General features: G+C 53.5%; 1 protein-coding gene across 2 annotated transcripts; it reads right to left on the bottom strand.

Annotated features, from left to right (window-relative positions):
• Positions 1–1,633: 1,633 nt before the first annotated feature.
• TXN2 (thioredoxin 2) lies at positions 1,634–9,759 on the bottom strand. Of its 2 annotated transcripts, none has more exons than XM_064455492.1 (4): positions 9,662–9,759; positions 8,923–9,122; positions 7,231–7,354; positions 1,634–2,385 (listed from the first exon to the last, which is right to left on the bottom strand). In XM_064455492.1, exons 2-4 carry the CDS (start codon positions 9,120–9,122, stop codon positions 2,269–2,271), a joined length of 441 nt encoding a protein of 146 aa, XP_064311562.1. In that variant the 5' UTR covers positions 9,662–9,759; the 3' UTR covers positions 1,634–2,268. The 2 variants fall into 2 exon arrangements, with proteins under 2 accessions (XP_064311562.1, XP_064311569.1); XM_064455499.1 differs by lacking the exon at positions 9,662–9,759 and adding an exon at positions 9,466–9,619.
• Between the last annotated feature and the right edge of the window lie 1,368 nt (positions 9,760–11,127).

The raw sequence follows: 11,127 nt of genomic DNA, 5'->3' as shown, positions 1-11,127 counted from the left end.
GCACCTCCTCTGTTATTAACAGCAGCTGTGGGAATCCCTGAAGCCTCCCCCAGCAGTCAGCGAACAGGGAGCTGAATTAAGAACCTGCCACAGGAAATTGAGTCCTGTCCTGTGGTGGAACAGCATAAAGCACTCAGGGAATCTCGAGGTGCTCCCAAACCCTTCCTTCTCCTCCCCTCCATTTCTGAAAGGTTTCTACAGGGCACCGTGTATGTGGGTCTTCAGCATTCATCTCAAAAAAACAGTTGTGGCTTTCATGTAACATACCCTAAAGCGTGCTGGCGCTTTAACAGCTGAATGGTGCCTTAGCTCCACTTTTCCTTAGAAGGAAGTGATAAAATAGCTAATTTATACTGCCCCTTAATTACACAATGCAAAGTCACTGTGTTTTTTCCTGTTCTGTAGGATGGTGAAACATTAAAGTTAACTATTGTCAGGTACATGACGCTGTTCCCCTACTTTTCCTGCTTATGCAGGAAAATGGAGACAGTCTTTACTAGAAGTGTTTACAGAACAGGAATACCAAAAGTGCAAGGCAAATTGCCTGGCCTGAAACATGAGCAGGACATGAGCAGCATAGCTTCTGTAGTCTCCCAAACAAAATAAAATGCCGGTTTTTACTGATCATAACTGACCAAGGGTTCTTCACCAAATTACATCCAAGCAACATCACCTCTAGCAGCACGCCGTGGGTGAGATCAGCCCAGCCTGGGTGGGGAGGTACCATTCTCGGAGGACCAGCACCACCTGGCACTGCTGCCCAGGGCCCGGGGTGACAGAAGCAGGTGAGAGCAGTGATGGCTGCAGCAGGACTTGGATCACCACTCCCCTGCTCCTTCAAAGGTCATAAATCATTATTGCAGAGGTGCAGGAAAAAATTGCTTCACCACTCATAACAACCCATGCCAGGGAGATGAGATGGAGCAGACCCAAAGCAGAGTTAAGAGTGACTGAAGGAAACAGAAGCTGGGGGAGTGGGGGGGAAGGAAGCAGCTTGTACATGGTTATTAAGCACTTAAAATGTTCTCATGCAGCTTAGATAAGCAAACTGGAATTAAGCATTGCAGTAGGCATCAGCCCTGGTGCTGTACTCTGCTGACAAGCAGAAGAGGAGGCTGGGAGCACTTAGAAGCCAGGTGGACTGGAAACAGGTGTACGCGGGGAGGAAAAAGAGGTGGGAAGGGCTGAAGGCTGCTCACCATAGCAGCACACAACTGCCTCCCTTAGTCTAAAGGTCAGGGCAATTAAAGTCAAAAGGCTGCGTTTTGGCAGGGCTTACCTGCGTGAGCAGATTTAATCATTCACGCAAGGGAGAGGGAGGCTCTCAAGCTGTAAAAGAGCTAGAAAAGCATGGCGGGAGCGAGCACAGCTCAGGTTCCTTGTGTGCAATGAACCGCTGTTCCTCTGCCCACAGAAGGCGAGTCCTTCTGGCATCCCAGATCCAGCAGCACCCAAAGGGGTCCTAGAAGCAGCACTGAAAGTCCCATGAATGTAATCTACTTGTTTGTTTTTCGGCATGTTACCTTTTAGTAGGGTTCAAGCTGTAACCTGTGCTGTCCTGACCCATGATTAGAAACCAGCCGCTGTGCTGCTGATACTCCCTTTCACCTCTCTGGACAGACAAGGGACTTCCTTGTGACTTCTGAGAATCAAGTTTTATTCTCTAGCTAGACAGCAGTAACCAATAAAGTTCTCTCTATTACAGACCTACAAAAGGAGATCCATAAAATACTTCTATTTTCTCTTATAAAATTATGACAGGAACCCACAGATTTGTGGAGGTGCACCTGTCCCAGCGATATGAGGACAGAGGGACAAAGAGACAGGTTTCACAGACAAGGCAGAAGCATTCTCAGCTTTAAACAAACCCACCCAGAGCAGGTATGTACCCACATCTCGCAGGGAGCAGCTGCCCTCTGCTCTGGGCTATCAGATTCTAGGCAAAGAGAAAAACATTCCTCCTCTTAACTCAGCAGCAGCTCCACATGTCAGCTCTTTGCAGATAAACACAGGCCCCTAATTCCAGCTGCATTCCCCATTTTGAGAATAAGCAGCCCCACTCCTCAGTGCCCTTTACAACTACTGCTGCTCAAGAGAAGGGGGAGCGGGAGGGAAGGGTTACAACATTGTCCATCTCCTAAAAACCCCAAACCAGAAGAAAACCCCAGGTTGTACAAGGTAGGCAGTTCACATGCCACTCAGCTCTCCCAGGCAAGGAATGCACAACATGGACGTGTCCAGAGGCAGGGGTACAGCCACCCTTTTACTTCAGGCTCCGATGAGTTTCTTGAGGAATGCCTCCAGCTGATCCTCATCCTTTATCCCCACAAACTTATCCACAACATCTCCATTCTTCATAGCCAGCACAGTTGGCACTGCTGACACCTGGGGGCAAGAGAAACAGGGAGACACAAGTGAGCAGAGGCTGTGGGGAGCCCAGCTGCACCTGGGCCCGAAATGTTGCTCTACAGAAGCAGTGGTGGCTAGAAGGGAGCTGAGCCTACATTGCTCAAGGGTAACATGTCCGCTGGCAAAACACAGGCTGGCTGAGCTCTATGTTCTTCCTCTCCCTGTGGCTTCATCTCCACACTCACGTCGTACTGCTTAAGTCAAGGCTGAGCAGCTTTTTGAGTTTAAATAAGGCACAAAAATTTTCAAGACCAAACCAAAGCAGTACTAAAATAACAAGGTGAAGCTTCCCCCCCTCTCCAGTACAAATTCCTCTTTTCCTTCCCTTTTGTCCTGTCATAAGCAAACAAACCCAGTCTTTTACCAGGACACCTCTCAGGAATGACAACCTTTGGACATTTTATGGCCAGGGTGGTATCAGACTAGACGTGTCCTCCAGACAGGGCTGGAGCTGGAGGAGGGTCCCCCACCCATCGCTGCACAGGCAGATTTCCTGCTCCGTCCTGCCACAGTAATGACAACCCCCTCTGACCCATCTTTTCTACTTCTTTTCAGTCGTTTAGCTGGTCACACACCAATGGCTGTCCACTGCAGATCTCTGATGATTAGGTAAGAAGTGAAAAAGTCCCTCCAACCAGAGGCAACCAAACTGCTGTGCTGCTCTGGGTGCTGCTTTTTTAGCCCTGAACAAAGTTTTCTGGGAATTATCCAAGAGAACAGGGGTGGAAATGACAACATTCCCCACAGACTTGCTGGTTGACCAGCAACAGAAGAGACCCCAGGGACAGGATCAAGAGAAGGAGCAACCAGAGCTTGGAGAGCCATGGTGGCAGAGAGATCTGGTCATGTTTCTGACTCCACAGGTTTGGTGCCCTTATCTCTGCAAAGCCTCCCCCCAAAACACATCCTGTCCTTATCTCCCCTGCAGCCTCCCCGCCAGCCTGTGGGCCCTTCCCGCATGCACTGCCAGCCAGGATCTGCAAATCCTTCCTTGGGAAACTCGCCAGAGGGCTGGCTTTTCTGCCATTGGGAGCCTGAGATGAAAGGGACGTTCTGCGCTTCCCTTCCCACCCGGTCCCAGCTGGCCAGTCCAGCGTGGCTCCCCCTCAGTGTGTCCTCCAGGGCTTGTGCAGTCTCATCTGAAGGGATGGGAGCGCTAGGGCTGCTGCAGCGCACGATCTTCAGCTCCTCCTAGTGACTGGCAGGAGTGGATCCAGAGGGCTTGGGCCCCAGCTCTGGCAGTGGTGCCACCATTGTGCTCCCTTCTGATTTTAGGGGTGAGAAAGGATGGTAACAGCCCTGCACTCAGCTGGTTACTCCCTCCCTGAGAAGGGAAAAACTCCACTGGGCCTCCCTCTGGTTTGCAAAGCAGGTTAACAGCAGAGCTGCCCCAGCTCAATCCAAAATACCAGCATGCCCAACAAGCAACAGCAAGCATCAGGCCATTATGGCCAGGGTGATGAACGGGCAATTCTTTGAAGCACTACAGAGAAGCAGCTAACACCAAGTTACAGGGCTCTGCGTGCTGACCAGTGTGCCCACGAGCTTCACAGAGCCTTGATCCCTCCATCTCTTCCCCTTTTTGTCCTGGTGAGCAAATCCTGAGAACGGGTGGCAGGTCTGGGGCTGGCACTGCAGAACTGGGTGAGAACCAGGCGCACTGAGCAGCTTGCCTCTGCCCAGAAAACACAATGCTTCCGACAGCTTCTTTCCTGCTAGCTGCAGCAAGGACAGCCCATTAATAGAGCACATACTTTTTTTTTGCTGCTTGAGAAGCAAATGTCATGGGAATTTCTAGAATGCAAAGTTGAGGCCTTTTTTTTTCCTCCTCCCCCGCCCCCCCCCCCCCCTTTCTTTTTTTGGGTCCCATCTGCACTGAACCTAAACAAACCCTCCTCCTCCCTCAAGGGCATTTCTAGAGAAAAAGTCAGGCTGCTTTTGATCAGCACTAACCACACAGATAAACAAACAAATGTGGCCATCCAGGCTATCCCTGGCAGCACCCGTACCAAGAGAATTCTCTGCCATCTGAAACTGGGGCTTTTATACAAGCTCAGATGCCGCACAACAGAGCAGGGGGAAGGATTTCACCCAAGCTTCAGAAAGAGGCGTAACACAGGACCAAGTTCTGCTGATGACCTACCATCCCTCTATCCAGCAGCTCTCCTGAGCTGCCCACCCACAGTGGCCATAGAAGGGGCTGCCCTTTCCCAGTGGCCACGCACATGGGCAACGGGCCAAGGCAAGAGATGAATCTAAAGAATTCTAAGAGACAGCAGATTAAACAAAAGTATTCCTTCTTCCTTTCTGCTCTCAGGGCAAGAGGTCAGCAGCAGGCTGGAGCAGCAGAGAAAGGCCACAACCAGAGATGAAAGGTGTTAGATAAAAGGAGGAATCCCCAGAGAAAGAACTTTTGCACTGGACATAACCAGACGGGAAAGGGCGCCAGGGACATTTCTAGTCGCAGGAAACGTGCCCCTGCTTTGTGCTAAGCCAGGAGCCAAAGGCAGACAGCAGTGCATGTGAAGGAATGCACCGGCATTCCTTGGTTCTTCTGGGGGTCTCTCATGTCGCCCTGCCTTCCCCAATGCACCAAGGAGGCTGCTGAAGAGGACGTTGTGCAATCGGGCGGCAATACGGGGGCTGCGTGTGTGCGTGGGCAGGGGAATAAACATGGATGGAAGGAGACTTCCTGGCAGCTAGTGGAGGAGTTGTGGGGGTGGCACAGATGCTGAAAACCTCCTGGAACAAAAACCTTCTCAGCCTGCAGACACCTGATCCCCAATGGAACAGCTTTAAAACAATTTTTTCCCAATCCCTCCCAAATACCACCTTTGGTTTTCCTGATCATTCCCAAACATTACCTTTGGTCCCTCTTTGATCTCGACTCGGTGTCTTCCCATCAGCCCTTGTGCTCACATCTCCTTAAGTGGCAACTTCTCAAAAGACAAGAAAAACCAACCATGTGCTCAGCACAATAACCAAAATTATGCCTTGAGAAGGATGGCCCAAACTATCAAGATCAAAGCAAAAATTTCTCCTTTATCCCTACCCATTTGCAGCTATCCTACTCACAGACGCTGCCTAGGGATGGAGTTTTAGCCACGGGGATAATGGTCAAGACCACATACACACATCACTCAGAGCAGAGGATGCAGCGGTGATCGCCAGGCCCTCCCGCAAAGCAAAAACTTACTCTGGAGCCTCATATGCAAACATGATTAAGTTGCTGGAAGCTAGTCCTTGCTTGCAGCCTCAATCCTGCCTGCACCTATGTCACCAGGGCTTCATGACAGGCAGACCCTGCTGAGAAATGCATGCACACAGCAGGCTGTGCAGCTGCTCACTCACCATCTGGTGGGTGAGCACACACAGCGTGTCATCGAACCTGCACAACTTGGGAACTTTCAGCCCCTTTTTTAAAGGCCCTTCTTCACACGCACACACTGCCATTTTCCAGTCATCTGAGATTATCTTCTTGTAATCCCAGCTAATTCGATCTACTGGAAGTCTTGGAACAATACAAGAGTTAAGCTAATAACCTCTATTCTCTCCTCCTTAGGGTGGGTGCTGCCAGAGTCATGCCTGCATCTATTAGGATTTATGCACTTTCTGACCACCACAGAAACAACCTTGCCCTCTTCAACTTCTCAGCAGCACCCTCAAGCTACTCAGCCTTCGGGCTTACAACACACAGCCTTGCTCAGGAGCCAGCAGCCACCCTCCTTGGCCTGGGATGTATCTGTGAGCATGCCACCACTGAGGAGAGCACAGGAGGCTCTCACGCTCAGCTTATGGAAGCTGCAAGTTGCATTTGTGGGCACCAGCTGAATGGACATGCCACCACAGCACAGGCAGAAAGATCTGCTTGGGAAAAAGTGGGAAGGAACAAGCTGTTTCCACTTCCTTCCCTTTCCAGCACGGCAGGGTACAGGAATGGCACAGAGCATCTGCTCCAGGTTGAACGAACGACAGCTTGCTCAGGAGGTGGTTCACACTTTGCTGGGCAACTGGAGGAGTTTCCTGTGCTAGCCTCCATCCTAGGAGCAGGGCTTCATCTGCAGAGGGGGAGGATGGGGAGCAGCTCCGCCTGCGTGACATGCAAGTGAAAATTAAGCACCTTCTTCCCTGTAAAACACAGCAGCAGGATGCCCCCACTCCATAGACTGAGCTGTTGTTTACAAAGAAGGACAATGGAAGCGAGCACAGTCGTCAGAGGAATTTTTATGTTTCTTGAACTACCTAATCACTGACATAGGGAAAAAACACTAGTGTAAGCACCAAAGTCCACGCTTGTCAAGAACAGGACGCATGCTCCTGTTGCAGATGTTTGTTCTCCAACCTGGCTTCTACCTGTCCAAACAAAACCCACAGTATCTGCTTGTGCTGCAGCTTAAGGACAAGACATTATGACCCAGCAAGGAATCTCAAACAAGGAAAGGAAAGAGAGGGAGGGCTGGCTGCACAAAGAACCACGGTCAGGAGCAGAGCAGACCGAGGCTTGTGACTTCACATTCCTGCCCTGCACTGGAACAGCTCATGCACGCAGTAAAACGCTGCGTATGCTGCGGGCGCCTTGAGGCCAGGCGAGCATTTACAGTGACAGATGCCTGCAAGGCTTAGAGGACACCATTCTGCAGAATTAGAGGTGGGGGTGCTGAGCATGAGCAGCAGAGCTGGAGGAGAACCAAGCAGCAAAATCCACCTACTACTGAGTGACATGAGGGATCAGGAACCTGTAGGCACTGGGCTTCCCCTCCCCACCAATGCTGCTTCTTGGCACTGCCAGCACAACAAAGTCCATGCTCTTCTGGCTCCTACCTCGTACTCAATAGCAAGGTCTGTGTGATCGTCAATGTCCACTTTGGCCATCAGCACCTTCCCCTCCTGCTTGGCCACCACCTTCTCTAACCTGGGGCCTAGGATCTTGCAGGGACCGCACCACCTGACGGAGAAAGAGAGAGGACGTTAGAGGAGACAAGTGCAGCAGCAGCTGTGGAAGGCTTGCTGGTACAGCAGTGCCTTACCACCATCGCTGGTCCATTTGAGAGCCTGCCTGGAAACACCATTCCCAAACCACAGCTTAGAAAAATGTTTTTCTCACAAAGAAACTGTCAAAGGTTTTTTTTCTGTGTGTGGTGGGGGGCTGAGTAGAAGAAGAGGTCACCGTTCAGCACTTGTGGTGCTTTTGATGTCATTTCAGTCACACCACAGTCTGTTCTGCCAGCCTTGGTGGTCTTCTTGACCCCTCTTCTCCGCCGTTCATCCCTATCCTGCTTATCACAAAGCTGCCCTACAGTGAGAGTCGCTGCCGGCTGCAGGGGTCACAGCCCACACTCTAACCAGTTTCTGCCAATCATCAGATCAGACTTCCCCTTGGCACTCATCGCAGGGTTTACAGAAATTCTCCTTTAGCTGCAAAACTCACAGAGGTCTTGCATCTGTTTGAAGAGAGACTGCTTATTCCAAACCCAGGTGCAGCAACAGCAGACTTTGCGAGGCCCTGTACACAGAAAACACACCCTGCATCCTCTAACTGCACCAGTTAGGATGGCATGAATTTAACTGAGTTCAAGGAAAACATGAGTTAAAGCTCTAGGTGCCCTTTTCTTTTAAAATTGAAGCTCTGGTAAACTTTGCTCCTCCTCAGCCTCCCTCTGCATCAGGTTTCAGGCTTTCAGTTTTTTGTCCTCTCCTCCCTAGATGGTCCCAGTTAACGTTAATTTTGGTTTGTCAGTTTGGTCTATTTAGAGCAGAAGTTTTGGGGCTGTTTCATACTCTGTTTGCCCAGAGTCAGCCACAACAGACTCACATGACAGTACTGTGGGACTATGAATATATGTGAGAAAACAAAGATAATCAGTATCGTTAATCCAACAGATAATGTCTAGAAATATTTTTACTAGCAAGAGAACAACATTTTTATCAATGACAAATGCTGCCATTGGTATCATGGGGCTGTTTTTAATACATACAGGGGTTTGCTGTCAAAAGCCCTGTCTCCAGGGCATGCTGCCTAAGAAAACTGGAAAGGCACAACATGATGGTACAGGGCTACACCAGGTGAGGTGTTCTTCCACAGCTGTTAACACCATTTAGTGTTTGTAAGAGGATGTTTAATCCACAAAGCTAAGAAAAAGCTCTGATATCTCCCTTTTTTGACGTCTTTTGTGATGATGCAACACCAGGGCCCGGGTGGCACCCAAGCACTTGGGAGGTACAGGTACGCAGCCCTGGGGAACGCCTTCCTAGCACTGGTGTTTTATGCTCCTGCAGGGTGTAGCTACCTCTACAGCAGCGCAACCCAATGAGAGAAACCTCTACGGATTGTGCCACAGGGGGAGAAGCACCTTTTAACATCAGACGCCTGGTGGGGTGGTCAGCACCAACACAGCTTGGGAAGCCCTTGTGTGACTGGTGTGCCCAGGGTGCCACCATGTCAAGAAAGCCACAGGGACATGCCTGCATGCGTGATGGCAGAAAGGGGTGCAAAAGCCATGGTGGGGAACTTACTGCGCATGGAAGTCCACCACAACGGGTTTGGGGTTATTCACCACCCGGTCCTGGAAGTCGCTGCCATCCTGCACGTTGAAGCTGCTCCTGCAGCCTGCTGAGGTGCTGAAGGCCCTGCCGTGGGGTGCCGGGGGGCCCTGCGGGGGCAGGGTCCTGGGGGTGAGGGACAGCAGCCGCTGGAGCGCCAGCCTCTGGGCCATCTGCGGGGAGAGGAGGAGGCGCGTGGGGTGGGTGCACCCCACGGCAGCAGTGCCCCACTCGGAGGGCAGCCCCAGGCCAGGAGGTGCCCCAGACGGAGACATACGGGGCGCCGCACGGGGGGCGCGCTGCACCCGCGCCCAGCCCTTGCCGCCCCACTGCAGCTCCAGACCCACGGCCGCACGATCCCACCTGCCGCAGAGGCCCCAACTACAGACCCCAGTTCCCCGCTGCTCCTATAGGGCAGGGCCCCCCGCCCCAGGAGAAGGTCCCCGCTTCCCCCCGCCCCACCGAGCACAGCCTCCTCCCACCCGCAGGGCAGGCCCCCCGCCGTTCCCCTGACACCGTGGAACGCGGATCCCTCGGCCGGAGGGTCCCAGCAGCCGCCGTCGGCGGAGCGGGGCGGGGCTCCCCCCTCACAGCCCCCCAGCCACAGGGGCGCCGGCGCCACAGAACGGGCCCCGGCCCACCATGGGACCCCCTAAGTTTAAGTCCGGGCCCAGGCGACCCCCGGGCTGCAGCCCCTGCCCCCACCCCGCACCTTCCCGGGCCCGGAGGTGACCCACGATCAACCAAACTTCCGCTTAACGGCCCGCCCACCCCTCCAGCGCTGATTGGCCGCTACCACAGGAAGGCTGCGAACCACGGAACGGCCACCCTCCCAGCCGATTGGCCGCCCGCCCCAAGCGCCTATCTGTTGACTGGCCGCCCTGGTCGTCCTTCAAGCCCCTTTCCCTCCTCCCTGTGGAGGGGCTGGCGGGCTGTGTCGCGCGGGGCGAGCCCTAGGTGCTGATTGGCGGCGCGCGCTTTCCCGCCGCCGCCCCGCCCGCAGGACGCACGGCGGGGCAGGGCACCGGGACCAACCCACCGCCCTCCTGCCCCCGGCGGCCGCAAACCAGCGCGGCCTCACCGCGCCCCCGCAACCGCAGCGCCCAGCGGGAAACGGTTGGGAGCTGCCGGCGGCGGCGGCGTCGGGCCCAGCGGGGGCGAAGCCGGGAGGGCGACGCTCGCCCAGCAGCAGGGATCCCCACTCCCCAGGATCTGCTGGAAGCACGCAGCGGCAAAACCCCTGGGCTTGGAGTCGGCGGATCCAACCCTGGGAGAGGAGCAGGGAGCATAGCAGAGGGGTCAGCAGGTGCCATGGTTTTCAGATCATTCCTTTTCTGAAGGGAATGACCCTGTGAGGTGACCCACACACTGTGAACACGGAGGCTGCAGCTCTCTTGTGGGAATTTGAGGGTGGAAGAAGAAATGTACAGAGGATGGGCCCGCACATGCCTACAGCAAGGCTGTCGGTGTGTACAGGGAAAATGAATGGACTCACAGTGACAGACAGTCACCCTGATTCGGCCACAGGCCCTTTCTCTTCCCCTGGACAATCCCAAAATGAAAAGCCCACAGTGCCAAGGGCATAGCGAGTAGTGGCACCGCCCAGACAACTACAGGCCGCAAGAGCCATTCCCAGCCTGGCCTTGGGGCAATGGGATGTAAAGCCCCACAGAGGGATGCTGATTGGCACTAGCCGAGAAGGCAGTTGTTGCCCCTCTCCAGCCACACATGAACACATAAGACCTTCCAGCCACAGCATCACTGGAACAGCCACTTATTCCTAAAGAGGAGCAAGAACTCATTTGTCACCTCCTTCACCTCTTCCACTCCCCAGCCTCCCCAAGCACAAAGCAGAGGCAGGGTAGGAACAAGGGCTTTGCAGAAACAGCAGCTGAATTCTAAGGACTGGGAGAGCTGTAGGGACGTGGAGGTTCAGCCCCCCCATCTGGGTCACTGGGAAGCACAGGTGCAGAGGGGTACCTTGTTCTAGATGCTCAGGGGTTGGAAAGCATGTGTGGAGGTAAAAGCCTCTTCCCCCTCGCCCCCCCTCTACTTCCTAGAAATCACAGGGACATCATAATGTCAAGCTCAAAACTGCTGTTGCTATGGAACTCCAGGGCCAGGGAAGGGGCCCACGGGGAGGTGACAAACAAATGTCACCAGAGGTGATTGACAGAG

This window comes from Phalacrocorax carbo, chromosome 1 (genome assembly GCF_963921805.1).
Source record: "Phalacrocorax carbo chromosome 1, bPhaCar2.1, whole genome shotgun sequence".
NCBI lineage: Eukaryota > Metazoa > Chordata > Aves > Suliformes > Phalacrocoracidae > Phalacrocorax > Phalacrocorax carbo.
This window is presented reverse-complemented; position numbering and strand designations above follow the sequence as displayed.

Bases quoted from the DNA above. Each gene is read 5' to 3' on its own strand.
- TXN2 (XM_064455492.1), bottom strand. From the start codon at position 9,122: ATGGCCCAGAGGCTGGCGCTCCAGCGGCTGCTGTCCCTCACCCCCAGG. The intron at 7,355-8,922 runs GTAAGTTCCCCA...TTTCTCCGTCAG, and splicing joins GTGGTGGACTTCCATGCGCA to GTGGTGCGGTCCCTGCAAGA. The intron at 2,386-7,230 runs GTAGGAGCCAGA...TCTTGCCCCCAG, and splicing joins ACCTTGCTATTGAGTACGAG to GTGTCAGCAGTGCCAACTGT.